The 19,194-nt window shown below is 37.2% G+C and overlaps 1 protein-coding gene across 1 annotated transcript in view; it reads left to right on the forward strand.

Moving 5' to 3' along the window:
• Positions 1–233: 233 nt before the first annotated feature.
• The window catches only part of LOC115412752 (integrin alpha-V-like), a 57,016-nt gene continuing 38,055 nt past the window's right edge, over positions 234–19,194 (forward strand). The window contains 3 exon segments of the mRNA XM_030125392.1: positions 234–787; positions 3,467–3,594; positions 18,647–18,738. Coding sequence (XP_029981252.1) covers positions 621–787; positions 3,467–3,594; positions 18,647–18,738 — 387 coding nt within the window. The 5' untranslated portion in view covers positions 234–620.

Raw genomic sequence — 19,194 nt, forward strand, 5'->3', positions numbered from 1 at the left:
TAAGTAAGTTAGTAAATAAATAAATAAATGAATGAATGAATGAATGAATGAATAAATAAATAAATAAATAACAAAGATTATGTCAGTTTCATTAAATATATGATTATTACACTGTACACAAAAGGCACATGTTTGGTGTACTTTGTTTTGTCTTTATGTGTGCTTTTATTTTGAAAATTCATTTCCGGATGTAACGTTTACTTTCCTGTCACTTTCCTGAATGTTAGTGATTGTGCGATGACACACTTCCACACACTCACATACACATACACACACCGTCACGGCCTCTCCCTGGCTAGTTACCGTGTTTCTACTGTTTCTGTCGGTTAAAACAGCTAAACCAGACCGGACCGGGACCGTAACAGCCGACAGTTTCCGTTACAAACCGCGGAAATGTCGTTAATGTAACAGTTACATGACTGCGTGTTGCGTTTAGGGCTCCGGAGGAGAGCGTCTGTAAGGCAGTCTGAGATTTTAAACGGGCTTGAGGACGCGCTGTCGGCGGATACATCGTTGAGGACTGTCCCGGACGCTAGCTAACCGAGTGTCATCCTCTCCCTCGTCGGTGTTTTCATCCCCAGTTGTCCCGCGGTGGTCTTCACCCCTTCACCCCGGCAGCCATGGCAGGAGGACGGACAGTTTTCGGTTTGCTAGCGCTGCTCTGTTTTGACTTCCACCCCTGCGGCTCATTCAACCTGGACGTGGACAAACCCTCCGTGTTCTCCGGACCGGACGGAAGCTACTTCGGCTTCTCGGTGGACTTCTTCCAGCCTCCAAACAAACAAAAGTACGGCTTCAGTCACACAAGATGATAATAAAGAGGAAGGTTGCGTTCACTGCCATGCCAGTGTAGATGTTAGTATTATGTTGTGATGCAGGAGTTACTACATGCTTTGTAATTTTACCTCAAAATAATGGAGTTAAATTAGTGTAAAGTAAGTAAATGTCTGGAAAAACAGCAGAATTAGATCCCAGATTGTCTCTTAAATACTGATTAGGATATTCTGTCTGCCTTTGTTTATGAGTAGATAGTGTAAACATAAAATATAAGGTGTGGTTACGCAGACTGCTCCATAAATGTTCAGTGAATTGAGTCATAAAAATGAGTATAAGAGGCCTGTGGCTACAGTAAGGTGATGAAACAAGACATGATTAGGTTTTTGTGGAGCTGTTTTTAATGCTAAACTGTCTCTTAGTGCATGTATTGGCACCTTTTTTTTTTAATAACTTCATGTGCGTGTGTTACATCCCTCTCCAACATCATGTCCATTTTAGTAACAGGATTGACAGCCTTACCTCTCCTTTCCATTCATTCTGTGTGTTTAAAGGCAAAATATAACCAGGCATATTCCGCTATATCCATCAAAACCAGTCATAACATGCCAATAATCACAACTTTGAACATGCATCTGTATGTTTTTGTGTTTTCAGTTCAAAGTTTAAATAGAAGAACTAAAAGCAAAAGACAGAATCTCTCACTTTTATCATCGATGGCTTATGTAAGTGTTTTATGTGTACTACAAAGTTAGTATTAGATGCACAAGCAACTGAATATAGTAAGGAATATATTCTGTTGCTTACTAGAAATTAACACTGTGTCAAAAAGTCTTGTAGAATTGAGTTTAGCTGTTTTCATTACACAGACAGACTGTCCTGACAAATTACAACCCAACAGCATCAACAGTCAATATAATTGATTCCATCTAAATTAGTGGTGTCCTATAATGGTGCCTAACAGAGCCAAAGCCCCACAGAGCTTACACAGTTAACTTTTTTTTTTCCTCCCCTGTGCATTATAATCCTCTGAGCAGCTCTTTTGCTTTGCAGCCAAATTGGGAAGATAAACCTAGTTTCACCCCTGCAAGTAAATGAAGCTGGTGTGACTCCAGTCTATACTGTGTAACAGCGCTGTGTGTGATACATTTAGGGAAATCATGAGTCTCCATAAAAGCCTCACTAAGATAACTCATCATTTGTTGTTTCCATGATGATAATGATGGAGAGTGTGTTAGCATATATCTACTAGAGTCAAACAAAAGGGTCCAATCCGGCTTGTGGGGTGAATTTTTTAAATGCAAAAATTACACTGAAGGATGTCAAAATCATTTTAGTTCAGGGTCCACATTTAGACCGACATGATCTAAAGTGGATCAGACCAGTAAAATACTATCATAATAACCTATAAATAATGATAACTGCCAATTTTCCTCTTTGTTGTTGTGTAAAAAAGTAAAATTACATGAAACTGTACATTTACAAACTATCCTTTTACAAAAAATGTGAATAACTTGAACAAGTATGAACAACCTGAAATCTTATCAGAGAAATAAGTGTAATTTTACCATTATTCTGCCTTCTACTAAATGTTTTGTGTATTTGTAGATCCACTGTGATCTGTCAGTTATAATGCACATTTAAATGATAAACTGCGACATAATATTGTTAAAATTGCTTAGTTTAGTTTATTTTGAATATGCAATAAAACAAAATAATCCTACTTAGTCCTTATAAATTAAACAGATTATAACTAGAAAAGCACTCAGAAAGTGCAGACCTCCACCAAGGCAGATCAGCGCCCCCCCCCCCACCCCCCACCCATCACCACCAAAATTTAATCATTTGTTCCTTGCGCCAGTATCAACATTTCCTGAAATTTTCATCCAAATCTGTTCTTAACTTTTTGAGTCATCTTGCTAACAGACAGACAGACAAACCCCGATGAAAACATAACCGCCGCCGTTACAGTAAGCAGAGGTAATAACACAAAACAAACAGACAAAAACCTATACATATACATGAAAACAAAGTATGACTTCATTTACATATTCGAAAAGGAGTGGGAGGTAGTGCTTGTTTTTCTTAAGAAATTTTAGGTTGTCCATGTTTTTGACATTTTTAAAGGATACTTTGTAGACGTAAACATTTTACTTTTTTCCACTGTTATTATTCTTTTGGTCTGGCCCATTTGACATCATATTGGGCTGAATGTGGCTCCTGTACTAAAATGAGTTTGATGCCCAGACTTAGAGGATACAACCACTGGGTGCATTGGCTGATCAGTACTTAATTGTACCTTGATGTAGACTGGAGTGTGTCCAGCTGTGGTATTTGCTTGGTTTATTTGTTTGTTTTACACATCACACCTGAGTATGACTCATTTGGTTGTTTGCCAAACCACAGAGGGGTTTATGTGTTTTGTGAAAAATGCTGCAAAATTACCTTATTCTGTGATGTGATGTGTTAGTCAGTCATGACCGTAACCCGATTCATCTATTCCGCTATGGATAACATTTTCTGTGTCCTCTGCAGTGCTCCACAGCTGAGTGGTAATAGGTTGCTTTTACTGAACATCATGTTTATTCCATCATGGTGAAAATATGCAGTATTACTGACATTAGCATTTTCTGACAGTTTGTCTCTAAAGTCGGTATTGGATAAAAATGGTCCTGTTTGCTCTTCTCGTCAGGTCGGATGTTCTGGTTGGCGCTCCTCGGGCCAACACATCGGAACCCAGCAACGTTGTGGAGAGAGGGGCTGTGTACAGTTGCCCCTGGAGGAGCAGCAGGTGTCAGCAGCTGGTGTTTGACAACTCAGGTAACTCCAGATGTTTGGTGAAAAACCGCATTCTCAGATTAACACTGTGAACCTGCTACACACGTCACCATGCGTATGACTGTCAGTGTGTGCATACTCGCACTCGTGCACTAGAAGTAATCCAACAGTGCACGTCGTCACACCCTGGTAGAAATATATTTATTTTCTGTTTCACCTTGTTACTGTAATGCACAATGACTGAATAAAATGTACTTTCAGTCAACTATGATGTAATAGATCTTCCACCCCTTTTCGGGAGGCAGCCATAATCTATGGCAAATAGCTAGACATAGCTGTCTATGGCTAGGCAGACAGGCAGACAGACAGATTCTTGTATAATAGGCTGTAACACCATCAGGACATAATTTTTTCTATTGACCTTCCCTATAGCCACTATTTTCGTTGCAAATTCTGAGTTGACAGGCTGTATCTGATAACCACATTTGTCACTTTATTTTTAAAATTGAACTAAATAAGATTCAAGATTCAAAAGTTTATTTGCTGTTTGTGCATATACACATAGGAACTCTTGTGCGGTCACTCATAGAGTCAGATAAAAGAAAAAACAAAACAAAACATAATTCTGTTTTTTAAAAAAAATGCCATGTACACACACACACACACACACACACACATATATATATATATATATATATTTATTTATTTATTTATTTATATATATATATATATTAGTGCTGGGCAGCAATTAAAATTTTCAATCGCGATTAATCGCATGGATCATGGATTTCTGTGATTAATCACAATTAATTGCATAGTTATGGGGGGTGGTTGCTGGCATCAACAGCGTGTATTGCCTTTAAGTGATATTTCAGACTCAAAGTACTCTGGTGATAAAAAATAATTCCACATTGCAGTGCTTACAAACAACTTTGGCCTTCTCAACCCCACCATCTGAAGACATTTAAAATGAAAATGTCCGTGGAAAAGACCGGTACTTTTCTCCATGTTTATGTCCCCACCAGTTTATTTCCGGTTGTGAGTGATTGACAGGAGTCTTAAGCCCACTAATCAGTACTAATACTAATAAGCTCAATAATATGTGATGTTCAGTTGTTAAAAGCAAGCAAAGGGGGCCCTCTAGTGGTCGGAATAAGTTGCACTAACGTATGTTTTGTACTTGCGGTGTTCCCATAGCCAGTTCAGACATAAGAAGGAACTAACAGACACGTTTCTTTCACTCTGTTTGTATGGCCTGAAAAAACATTTGTGTGTGAGTATTTTATGTTCAGTTGTTGTACGAATGAATAGTCTAAAATATCTCTGATGCGAACCTTTGTTGCTGGATAAAAAGACGTAAATCTTAAATTAATCTGTAAATGCTAATTGTTAGCGTGTCTATGGATTTTCCCATTCAAGTTAGCATCGAGCTAGCGGTCTTTTTCCCATTCATTTAAATCTATAACGCCATGTAAATGTACTAAGGCAATGAACAGAACTGAGACATATTTTGTATGTGTGTTGCAGTTTTACAGTGAGTCTCAAGTAAAAGATTTGGAAAGAAGTTTTTGGCAACCGGCTTTTCTTGGGAAACCTGTTGTCTATCTGGTGAGCTAATTGCTATGCGCACACAAGCAGGGGCAGAATAATATGAGTTATAATAAAATGGCATTAGAAAGAGATAAAAAAAATTGTCGGCGTTATTTAATGAATGTGTTAACGCGGTAATAACACGTTAACTTGCCCAGCCCTTGTGTATATATATATATATATATATATATATATATATATATATATGTATATATGTATGTATATATATATATATATATATATATATATATATATATATATATATATATATATACATATATACACACATATACACATTAGGGCTGCATGATTAATTGATTTTAAATTGAAATGGGATTTTTTAATTTGGACGATTTTTAAAAAAGGAAAATCGTCAAATCGTTTTCATCTCTCTCGTGCCTCCAGGCCGCGTGCCCGCGGGCTCCCATAGGCTCTTCCTCCTATCTGTGAGAGCGGTCTGTCACAGAAGTCTGTATAATGACCGGATTTTAAATCTGTTAATGAGCCCGGAGTAGTGATACCAATGTAAGCTGCGGTTTCACACACGGATCCCGCAATTGAAATATAGCTACATGGGGATCACTCATATTACGTGGTCCACGCTGGACTGATGCCTAACTTATCATTTCTGTGGGCCCAGATACCCCAAAAAGGAAAAAAAAAAAATTTTTTTTAGAATTCATTTATTTCTCTTACCTGCTAAATTTTTCATTCACAAATGTAAGTTCTGTAACACAAAACCAAATATTATTTATTTTTTTGAAAGATGGTGAACTTTATTTAAAACTGTTAGATAAATCTGGAACCAAAAAGACTATAAAAACCATCAATATTTGCTCTGATTTGGACATTGTATTGTAGTGTGTTTCCCCTGGCAAACTTGTTATGTTATTTTCTTGTGTATACATTGCTTGTATACTCTACTACATTCAACGAAGATTTAATGAAAAAAAAAAAAAAAAAAACTTCTGTGGGTTCATCACGTGATACCATCACAGATTTGAGGAAGGGAGCAGTGCCTTGCATTGTGGGCTGCTCACGAGAACGACATGCTGACTTCTGTCGTCTTTTGTAGTTTTACCCAAAAATCGGAATCGAAAATCGAGTTTGTAGAGGAAAAAATCGGGATTTTATTTTTTGCCAAAATCGTGCAGCCCTAATATACATACACACATACATGTACACACATACATGTACACACATATATACACACACACACACACACATATATATATATATATATATATATATATATATATATATATATATATATATATATTCACACACATTATATTGCACTATGCCCAAATTATTTTGCGTTGACCAAGAGCCTCACTGTGGCAGGGAAGAAGCAATAAAACAATGCCAGGACTTGAAAATACACACCTTCTTTTTGCAGCTCTCTCCTCTCAGTCCAAATCAACAGACTAAATGTAAAGATAGCTTCCCTGATGCTGTTTGATGCTGTTATGGAGCAGTGATCCTTTTCCACATTTCCGCATTGAAACACAGAGCAGTAGAGTCATGTTCAGGTCGCATCTGATAGAATCTGATCAGTGACTGGTCATTGCAGCTGTCAGTCACACATTTAATCCCCCCACCTGTCTGAGATTAGCCAAGAATGGGACGTTACTGGGTAGATTTTCTACAGCTTGGAGACACAGGGAACGACGCTGAAGGCTCATGTTCTCTCAGATCACTCGAATGTAGTGCTGCAGCTATTGATTATTTTTGTAACTGATTAATATATAATTTTTTTTTCTTTGATTTGATTAATTATTATGACAAAAATGACAAACTTGTCCTTTATTCCAGAACCAGCTGAAACAACGACCATAAAAAGTAGAAAAGCAAAAGGATATACAAAAATATCTGAATAGAAATGACAAACAATAACAAAGTAAAAGTATATATAAAAACATCTATAGATATGAACAATAAACAAATGACATCTACAAACAATATGTGTGCACTGATGTATTCATCACATTTGTATCCAACCTACTAACAAGTTAAGATGGAATTAGCATACAACTTAAATAATAAAGCTAAATATTTTTAATGTTTGTGTGAAAGCTTAAAACTTTTAAAGGATAAAGTGTTGGTTCTAATGAAGAAAAGAGAACATATAGATATTTTCTGCCTTTTTTGTTGTTGTGTTGCTTGTGTTGATACTGGCGCCATGTGCATCACAATAGGGGAAACAACAGAGGAACCAATGTTTAGCGGCAGCAAAAATTAAGGAAACAAAGCTTTTAATCAGTAATTTTTTAATGGATGTGAGTCAATTAATCAATTCATTGTTTCAGCGCTACTTGACTTACAATACACCGAAAGGGAATTATAGAATTTTTGACCAGTGACACTAAAAACATCAGTCAAGCACTGCAGCTTTAAAATATCAAGTAGCTGCTTTGTTTATGGTCCTTCATTTATCAAGTTTGGTTCTTAGTTCTGGTCTCTGAACTCTAGTTTAGTTTCCTTCTGAATGTTGATGTGGTTTTGAAAAAAGGAGGAACAAGGAGATGTTCCATTAAAATTCATGGCCCAAAGAACTGATCAGTAAAAAGAAGCTGCGTGTCGTGGCACGACTGCAGAGTTTCAGAAATCGAGTGACGTGCGAACTTTGCTCAAACTCCAGCTTTATTCACCTTAAGCCTTTTATAGTCACCCTCAGACCCTGGGCCCCTGTTTCCCTGAATAAACCCATTAACCCTGCTCCCCAACCAGGCTCCAAACACACACCCCTCCAGCCCAGCGTGTGGTAGATTTTTAACTGTTTTTTAGATCACCTTTGGCTGTTTTTGTGTAATTATTTAATATACATAACATATCTCAAACCCTGAAATTATTTACATTGGTAAAACCTACCTCTCCTTTCAGTTTTTGTTATTGTCCTAGCTGATAATAGTAGCCCACGCTAGCTTTCACATTTTGCAGTAACAGCGTCTTATTGATGGGATAATAAGCACTGAGCTCAGCCTGCTGTTCTTATCTCATGTCAGGACACATTCAGGAATGTAAGCCTGAGGTGTGTGGACTCGTCAGTACGCAAGCTCCTTTTCCCTGTTTTACTCTGTTTCTATTTATTGTTAAACTGATCTGCTTCCAGAGGCATATTTATACAGTTTAACTCATAAAGACCCAAACAGCCACCGGCGACCAAAAGCATCTACTTATCTAAAATGTTTAATAATTTCTGATCCACTAATTCTATCAATACATGTCAATAACTGATATAAAATACAGATTATCATCTTTTCATGGTCATCAGATATGACCCATTTGGACATTCAGACGCTCCATAGGGAACATTGAAACATCATCTTCTGCGACATTGATTCACTAGTAAAACCCATGGACTTGGATCAATAACAGTGGATGGAGACATTTGTTTTTATGTTCAGTTACTGATATTGTTGCTAAAAAGTCACTTTTTCTTTAGTTTTCTCTGTTTTTGATATAATAATCCTCAACTTTAATCTGAGTTTTAATGAACATCTACATGATCAGTAAATTAAATATGGGAAAATAGCTGATTTTCACTGAAAAAAATGCAAAATACAGAGGATAATATTATAATGAATAGTGATAAATCACTTAAGAAAGGTTAAGAGAAAAAAGAGGTCTTTATGGGTTAAAGTTCCGAGAAGACCAGTAGAAAGATAGCAGTAGGTAAATACAAATACATTTATAATAGTTATTCAGTTATTCTTGCACAGATGGAGAAAACATGGTAAAATGTTCCAGGTGTGTTCTCTTTAGGGTCTTCTCAACATTGCTATGGTTCCTCTTCTGTGAAACCAGTAAGATAAACATTTTGCAGATGTGCTGGTTTAATGAGAGGCCATGTTAGGTCTGACTCTGGACATTTCTAAACAGTTACATGTGGAGCTTTAATAGCGTCAGATTCACTTAGCTCTCATTTCCTGTTAAGTTTAAAGGATTAAGTATATTTTCCAGGTTGTTAATGGTAATGGTTGACCCATTAGAAATGATAAAAACTGTATTTGTGACTGTTTCTGATCATTACTTACCTTTCCAACCATGTTATTCATCATTTAACCACTCACTCAATTGCACTTATATCAAAACTTACACTCACATGCACTTGCCTTAAAAACTCTGACGTCACTTGCTTATTTGCAGACAAAATGACAAGCCTTTACATGACTACACTAGTGTTTTCACTTCAGTGTTTTGGCTGTACCGTATTGTTTGGAGAACACAGGCTATTTCAGATTCACTTTTATGGGATTAATATGACTGAAGCATAGTGGTACTTTAAGGGTAGATATGTTTATTATAGGGCTCATTCAGAATGGAAACATAAGTAATATAGATTAAAAATGAATGATATTTAATTGTGATGAATCGAAATGAATCCAAAGAAACCCTGTGATTTAGCTGATTAAAAATTTTAATCGTTTGTCAGCACTAGTTTATTATAAATTCATTATGCACTGAATATCTTTTTTTTTTTTTTTCCAGAGAAAAGCTTTCGTGGTTTTGTTTCTGTTGACTCCATGTTACTTGCCACTTTAAAATGAAATAATAGAAGAGCATATGAGGAAATTAGAGGTTTTTTTTTTTTTGCTTGGGAAAAAAAAGATGTGAAGTCCTGATATTTATGTCCTGGCTCAGCCTGTTTCCTGAGTTAAACCAACTCCAGTGTTTCATGTAAAACAGGAAAACCACTCGACACATACTGTGCATTGAAAGACTTTCATGATCATGTCACCCAGGCAGAGAGAGAAGCAGCAGAATCAGTTTGTCTGCCTTAAGCCAAGCCCTTAAAGCCAGTTGCTGTCCCAGCATCCTTTGCGTACTGTTTTTTTTTTTTTTTTTTTTTTTTTTTATGGCTTAGGTTACATATATAGTCATACCATTGGAAGCAAGGTCATATAAATAAACACTAAACCTACACAAATTTAGTGTAGAACCCAGTTGTGTTTCTAAATACAGTATGTCAGGAAATAGATATAAAACAATCACCAGACGTACTGTAGTTCTGTTTTAGGTGCTTTAGGTCTGTGAGCCATGAATATGAGATCGTATTTGAAGGTACTTTGTCAAAGGGGGAGGGTTTAGGTTGTTTTTTTTTCACCACCTTCTTTTTTAACATGCAGGTTATTACTTTGAAAAGTATTTATTTTCTTTATCTTCACGTTATCTGATGCAGTTGTGTCCAGTGTCGTTGTCGTCTTCGTTGTTGTCTTTGTTGTCGTCTTCATTATCGTCTTTATTGTCGGCTTTGTTAGCAATTTCTTCAAACATCTTCTCTGACGAAACTACTGGTCGGAGTCATTTCAGATTTTTATGTAGCTGCCTTGGGATAATGTCTACGAAGATTGTTCACAGTTTTCAGATACTTGGATTTTAAAATTTTTGACGAACTTTTGAAATGTTTCAAATTTGCCTTGACTTATAAGGGGCCATATTTTCATGGCTTGTAACATGGAAATGGTTACAGATATCAATAAAGTTACTACTGAGCTCTGACAGGAAGTCTTATATGGACTTTCATTCAATTAGTCAAGTTCCCACCCACTTCTATTGGGAGATTGATCTCCTGCATCCAGACCACAGGACTCTAACAGAGCAGCAGAACCTGACAACCTCACAAATTCAACTTGTTATTGATCCTTGATAGAACATGCCGGTGGGATACAAGGCCATTGGTTCTATTTTTTGGCGTGTCATAATTCAACATCTTCTGCCAGTGTTATTGAAGGACTAGGTACAGCTTTGAATGATAGAAAAATGTCTGCAGGGAAAACAATGAGACTTTTAGTTCTTGAACTTTGGGCACAAATTAGGTCTCTCTGTATGCAACACTATTCAGTGCCATTTAAATACACTTGTTGTAGGTTTTAGTGTGAAAATTTTTTACACAGAGAGCTGCCATAACAGCACTGCTTCATTTCATATGTTGCTAAATACCAAGGCTGTCAACCTCATTTCTAAATTACTTGGAAAAAGCTATTGCACACCCAGTTTCAAATGCAAGGAATTTGCAAAATAATGCTAACTCACAGGTAGCCTGTTGTCAACCAGAACAATGTATGTTAGTACAGAATAATATTATTTATTATTTATTTTATGATATTATTTATTTACATAAAGCCACTGTGCAAAGTGATTCTGTTTGCTTCCAACTTATCAGGGTCTCATATTAGAGACTTTGTCCTCTTATGTTCCAGACCAGTTACACATTTTAGAACCATGCAGAACAAAGGAAGCCTGAGTAAACGCTGCTGCTTTATTGCTGTTTTATCTTCTGTCCTCAGTCGTACTGGGTGTGGTCAGTATGTCCACATGACAGAGATTACGCAGATGAGGATTATTATTAAATAGAAATATTTCACTGCGTGGTAGCGTCAAAAACATCTGAGCTTCTGTTGACTAGATTCAAAGAAGAGATCGATATGTATCACTGTTTCCCCTCAGCAAGAAATGGGAGGATTCTTCTGTCATTTTGTCAATAAAAAGTCTGCAAAAAAGTACCTTATATACTTGGACTGGTCTTCATTATCAAGAGGATTATGAAGTTAATGTAATAAATTTGTATTAACAAAACTACAAAATGAAACCAACATGGAACCAATAAAAAATAATACTAATACTACTAATACTATTACCACTACTAATAATGCAGATTTAGTTACACAGACAACCTTTATCTTAACTTGGCTTATAAACTATGATGTAGTGAATGGCATCTCCCATCAAAGCAGTGGTAGGTTGTGATAGTTTCTCTTAACATTATTTTCATCAAATAAGGGTCAATTCAATGAGATCTGTTTTGAATACTAAACATTTAGTGATTGGCTGAAGCCTGGTAAAAGTAAGAATCCTGAAGAAAATGCTCAAATTAGGAACTTTTTAGATTCAAAGGGCATCCAGTAGAGCTATGAGACTTTCATATGGGTTCATAATTGTCTTAAAAACCCTTTCATCAAACTTGTACAAACCTGCAGAAACCCTGTGTGAGAAAAATTGTCTCCTTAGGGCAACACAGTATATGAAGCAACATCTGATTAATGCCCAAGTGATGAAGGTGATGCAAGTAAGCCCAACGGCAGCAGGATTTGTGCTGTGTTTCAATTAGTTGTGATTTATAGAGATAGATTTGTTCTTGCTTTAAGCTGTGAAGATGGGCAGAAAGACACCTGGGTCACATAGGATGTGACTTTTACTTGATGGGGGTATTTTGTTTCAGCTGATATCACCCTTCATGAAAAAAAATCCACACTGCCAGAAGTTGTGTGCTATTTATTTTATTTACTGTATTTCCTTAAATAAAAACGGCTTCTCTATTACCAGTTTTTTTGATGTCTGTCATGTAGTGTCCTGCCAGTTAAAAAAATGTTCACCTCTACAAGTTTTATTTAATGTAGTCAAGAATTTAATCCGTCTTTTTTTTTTTTTTTTTTTAGCACGCGCTGTTCTAGATCACACATCTGAAGTTTTACTGTCCAGTTTCAGTCACTGCTGAGGTATCTTTTACTTTTTCAATGAAACTTCTATTCACTACGGGACGACAGTGCTTACACAATAAAAGCTGTTAAGTAAGGGTTTCTATGCACCAAAATCCTAGAGGACCTTTATTTTATAACAGTTAAAGTGAATCTGGAATGGTTGTGCTTATGACATTAATTGTGTTTTGTGTATTACTTATAAGGATAAATGGATAAATGAAGCAGCCATTGCCAGCCATAAGTGATGTGTCATCATTAGCCCCTTTTACACAGCACTTCTGTTATTTCGCCTATATTACGGAACGACGTCTGTGTAAACAAAATGATGGGATCTTTATCACGGCTTTGTAACGCCTCTGGAGGTAGTAACAGAATCGTGATGAAGGTGGAATCATAATTCTGGAACACTATAAAAGGAACACCTCTCGTGCTGCAACCAAAGTGTGACGTTTTGATGAAGTATTGCGTGTGCAACCCCCACACCGGGGGGGATTTAAAAATGATCGCTGGCCGTGTACAGTACACAAATATATCACCGCGACCAGAAAGATGTCAAACTGGGGAGACGCAGAGATCCGCGAGCTGTTGTCACTTCGGGCGGAGGACTCTGTCTATGCTAACATTTGTGGAATGGTGAAAGATGGGTCCGACTCTGGAGGGGTTAGCAACACTGCTATGCACGAGGTATTTCCGAGGCGCAAGGTATACATCACACCATATGCTGCGCTGCATCACCACCCCGCAGGTGGTGATGCAGGTCCGCTCTGTATAAGTCCAACCTGTCTCACCTCTGTTACTCCTGTGTCTTGGCTGTGGAAATCGGTCAGTGGTGGAAAAAAGTTGGAATCATCATCTCACCTTTTTCTGGGATCTCTGTCTAAAAGTGGCTGTTGATTCCGGGTAAATCGAGTGCGAGTAAACAAGCAGCAGTCAGTGAGCGAGACTGAGTGGAAAGCACATGTTCAAGAAACAAATTATGGGTAGCAATTTTGAGGAAATGGGTGTAAATGGTTACCTATTCAATCCGAAAATGTGTCATCTTAGACTGATGTCTGCTGCATGGGGTCAGTGACCAGTTCATCTCAGCTCTGATGAACCCATGAGGGAGGCAACATGTCTGTGACCATACCTGACTGACGGAGCAGTTACTTAGTACTCGTGCATACTTGACATCAAGCTATAATGTATGTTCCTGGACGGAAACTGATGGCACGATACATGATCTTTTGAGATAGTTAGCAATGAAAATTCACTACAGGTACCCTTTAAGGAAGTGATGTGTTTGTAGAAAAGCCTATTGCAGTAATTTTAGTTCTGTAAATATGAGCAAAGCAACAATTTTAACAATTCTTACATATTTAGAAGAAGAAATTAGAAATGAAGACCTGACTCCATCAAATAAAGGCCTGGTACCCTCTGCAGCTGAGGTAAACACAGACCCTGGACAGTGTTTGACAAAATACAGTATTAACAGTTACAATCGGAGTAACTGTTGAAATAAACATCAAGCTAAAAGTAAATAATCAATCTGGAACCTTACACCAAATTAACTGTAAAGAGCTTAGGTGGGTCCCATTTTTCTTTGCTGATATTTGATTTTCCCTCAGTAATTCCAGTAAATCAGACTAACATTAGCTCTAAGCCAAATGACTGAAACCAGTAGTTGAAAAACGTCCTATAGGGTAAGATTACTGTGTCTGTCTTTATCTACATTAATACTCGGTAAAAGTGACACAAAAGGAGAAGGAACAGTGATGTGCTACAACAAAACATCAAGTGAAATATAAAGTGGTTGTTTGAGGCAATGTGCAGTTGTGACTGATGCGCGGTGTGGTTGGTATTTTAAGACAAAAGTCAGCCACAGATAGGAAGTGAATACAACCCCACAGTGATGCCAACACATAATACACACCATGTTCCCACGGTACCACCAGCATACAAGACTGGGGAATATGGTTTTAAGGATAAATGTCAAAGTCTTTCATTCTATTTCAAAAGTTTATTTTTGGTTCTGAGCAAAAGTTGAGGAAACGGATCCTAGAACTCAATCTATGCATAGAAAAACATTCAAAACATTTATATTTCTAAAGCATCAAAATATACATGATGTAAATCTAACAAAAAAGTATCTGTTTTTGCTAATGTTTACTACAAAATCATTTTACATTGTGATGAATATTATTGTAGTATCATCCAGCCCCAACACACTCACACACTCACACACACACACACACGCACACACACACACACACACACACCACATCACACATTTGTATCAGACATAATCTATTCTACTGATGTTCCTTTGAGCCAACAACCTACACCCTCTGTAGGCACTGAAAGAGCCTGAGACTGTCCCTCTGGCTGAACACTGTTAGTGCCTGATGACTGAGTGGCCTAGTTATGATTTTGTGTGTGTGCGTGTGTGTGTGTGTGTGTGTGTTCCTGCCACAATAGAAGTCTTTGTTGTCAGTTTGACCTATGTGCGTGATTGCTGCAATGGGCAAAGCTTTACTGGACCAGAGAACAGAATTAACTGGAATTCTTCTGTTAGTGTGGTGGGTGTTTGTTTGTGTGTCTTTGACTCAGTCCTTCCTATTTTGACTGTCTAACCATCATGCACCACAAGCCATTGTTCCTACTGGGGGTTTTATATTTTTTTCAGTTGTGTGACTCCTCCACTCATGGTGCAGTGTATGTACATACATGCACATATATGTGTGTGTGTGTATATGTAAGATTTTTTTTCATGTAGTATGTTTTCTTTTTTATCTTTTGTTGCATTACAGTTGTAGGATGAAGGGAGCGAGAGACAAAATCACAATCAGACGCTGAATACTGTTACTGTGGTTTATCTTCAGTGTCTCTGTTTTCTACTTGTTTGTGCCTGTTAGCCTTATTGTGGTGACTGGCTGATATTTATACACTCATAATTCTGAAGCAGTTAGTCTATGATAAATACTATGGGAAAAATGTGGTAAATATTTGTTGATGGTAAATCATAAAGCTTGCAAAAAGTGTTTTTTTTTTCTTCAGTAAATTGCAAATAACAATGAAGCTGTTTTCATCGTTGAGTAATTTGCCAAATAATTTCTCTTATTAGTCTATTATATAAAATGGTGAACGCGCCTGTTGTATCCAAATCCCAGAGTACTGTCTTCACATTCCTATCATCACAAATTCCTGCGTGAATGAAGGGAATCCTTCATTGATAAACAACAAAGATGCTGTTGTCATGGTTACAGCGCTGTTAAGATGGTAACTAGCTGGCACAAATACTTGGCATTGTGTCCGACTGGTTCCCCACGCTTAATGCAGGAGCAGGATTAAATGACCGCTTTATTTTCAAACTGGAGAAGCTTATGTTTTTTCACTGTTTGGGGTTTTGTTGGATATCAGCCCAAATTAACCCTAAAAACCCAAACAAGACTTGAAATTCAGCAGCAAACATTTATCAGTAGGCAAAACTGATGGGAAGATCCCTACATTTCGTCACTCTCTGTATATCATTACCCACCAACAGAAACCTTAATCTGCCTTATCCTTTAGTTGGGACAGATTTTCAGGAGACGACTACTTTTTTTTGAGTAGTAACTTTGAGCTCAGTGGTGTTCAGTCACTAGTGTTTTTTCATATTTGACCTGGAGCCAGGTCCAGAGTGTGAGCAGTGCAAGGGCGGCTGCTCGCTGCCTCTTCCTGGCTTTTACTGCATTCTCTTACAGAGCAGAACAGTGCACAGGGTCCAGTAATTAGAATTTTTTAATTTATATTTAACATTCCCCAACTATTTCCTTGTGTCAAATAGGAACATAATTAATATTACTGTTTCAAATTCTAATTAGTATTATTAAAATCATGTTTAATTACCGCACTTTGAAAAACTCACAATGATACTGCTTATTTCCTGGACAAGAAGCAGTACTCCAGGCGTGCATGCAGTTTGCAATGTTTGGCCTCTGAAAACATAGCAGAAGGCACCCGCATGGACAATACTTTGAGTGTTATGCACATTTGATTTCTACCTTATAGAGCTGCACGATAAATCGTTTGAGCATCGTCATCGTAATGTACATGTGCACAATAGTCACATCGCAGGTCCTGTGACGTTGGAGGCAATTGATCTCAGTGTGTTCTCATCTGATTTCAAGGGTACCTGACACACACTGTGCGCAGCGATCCACCAATCACATTCATTCTTAATCAGTTTGTTGAAACAGACCACCCATGTTTTGATCATTTATTTTTTAAAACTTATAAAAAAAAAAATCTACAAGTGTTAAACTGTACTGATTCCAGCCTAAATGAGTACTCGCTAGTTTCCCAAAGCCTTATATAACAGTGTATGAAATACTTTTGGGATTTAAACTGCCGCTTAGAAAAAACAAACCACTAAAACATGACATTTTGGGCAAGTGGGGATAAATGTGGTCAAACTTTTGACAGAACTGTGCTTTTTAGTGGACACTTTGCTGCTTTTCTGCACTACATTACATTAAAAAATGATCTGATGTGGATATGAAGCACCATGGTTGGTTGGTTTCACACTCCCTGTTGCAGTCAGTAATTTGAAGATCCGGTGTGTCTGTTAGAATGATTGATTTCTCAACATTTTGACAACTAGCTAAACCCCAAATCTGGCCCCTTTTTTAACTCATAAAAGATCCACTGCTAATTTTGTGGCAGTTCCAAAATAGTTTGTTTTCTGTATTTAGCTTTTTTAAGTGATTGATCAACCTTTATTATAATATTGTCTTCTGCATTTTGCAGTTTTTCAGTGAAAATCATGTATTTTCCTGTATTTCATCCACTGATCATGTAGATGTTTATCAAAGATCAGATTAAGTTGTGGGTTAGAAAAAGTGACCTTTTTCAGCAAAAATATCAAGAACTGAACATGAGATAAATGTCTCCATCCACTGTCATTGATCCAACTCCATAGGTTTTACTGATGAATCAATGTTGTAGAAGATGACTGTGTTTCCAAGGTAACTACAGAGCCTCAGAACATCCAAATGGGTCATGTCTGATGACCATGAAAGATGACAAACTGTATTTTACACCAATTATTTGCATGTATTGATAGGATTAGTGGATCACCAGGTATTAAACATTTTAGATCAGTAGATGGTTTTGATGGACGGTGGATGTTTGGGTCTTTATGGCCCTAATAATAAACCGAGTACTGGATTGTAGTTCCTGCTTTTCTAGTTTCTCTCAGACATTCATCCTGTCTGTCCATCTGTTGACTGATGTAAAGGCTGAGGACCATCAAAGCAAGGGAATGTCATTTATAGATTCAGCTGTGTGTGAGGGCGGCTGTCAGTCCACTTCTAGGGTTGTCTAGACATACTCTATTATTGCATATGGTAATGGAAAAAAAGTTTTTTGGACACCCTTAAAATTTTACACAATCTAAAGTATTATCAGGAAATATTTTAATTTCAGAAGGTGTGTGGCTGCGTCAGATAGACACAAGCAAAGTAGATTTTTAAATACTTGTTAATAAGAAAACTTAAAAAACCTAAATTCTTGACAATTTCAACATGACATATCCTGGATGTGTTTCATTATTTTGCTGAAACATCCAGTTTTGACTTTGATGCTCAAGCAGAAGGGAGTATGTCTGTTTGGAGAGAAGTGCAACACTGTTCAGTGACTTAAGAGTGATTCTTAATGTGATACATCACAAATGCATGGGGTTTCCAAAAACTGTATAGCCCTGTTTGAGAGGTATGAGATAGGGTTTGTTCAACTAATACTATAAGGTTTGGTTTTACTGGACTTGACCCAGATTTTTTTTTTTTTTTTTTTTACAACATAGCATGTTAATATCATCCTCTCAGGAATAAACTTGCATTTCCTCTGCACCCATACACAAAGCATAACATATAAGGATGGAATATAGAAGCAGGGGTCATCGGGACGATTTAGGAATCATTGTTGTTAACCTCCACTGGGCGTCGCTTACCTCTGATGGTGTTTTCCATCAGGCCAGTCTGTAAAAAGTCTGTTTGTTTTTACAGATGACAGGATCAATGCAGATGATGTACCAATGGAGTTTAAGTCCAAACAGTGGTTTGGAGCTTCAGTCCGATCTCATGGAGAACACATCCTGGTAAGAAACACACAATCACACAGTCCTGCCGTCATCACTCTTCTGTAAAGTTTGCATGATTATAAATAAGAGGCTTTCAGGGCCTTCCTCTCAGGCTTTGAAAATGAATGTTCAATGGCCCTGACCTACCAGGTGGTCATTTAATCCAAGCTTTGGCAAACATTAAATGAGTGATTTTTTTTTTTTTTTTTCTAAATGGAATTATGCATTTTAAAATATTTCCCTGGGGTCTACATAAACTGTAAATACTATGCTTGGGTCTGAATTCTCCATGAATTCAAGTCCACAGGTCCATCTTCAATCCTATTTCTGAGTAATGACATCAGAAAGGTCCTTTTGAGCGCCGGCCCTTTAAATGCACATGAGCCACTTTACGCCCCACCCCCTCCATTTTAGGTAATCAGCTCAAAGTTTGGACATATTTTCAGTATGGAATTCAACCACTGCTGACAAACA

The sequence above is a fragment of the Sphaeramia orbicularis genome, chromosome 21 (assembly GCF_902148855.1).
Source record: "Sphaeramia orbicularis chromosome 21, fSphaOr1.1, whole genome shotgun sequence".
Taxonomy (NCBI): Eukaryota; Metazoa; Chordata; class Actinopteri; order Kurtiformes; family Apogonidae; genus Sphaeramia; species Sphaeramia orbicularis.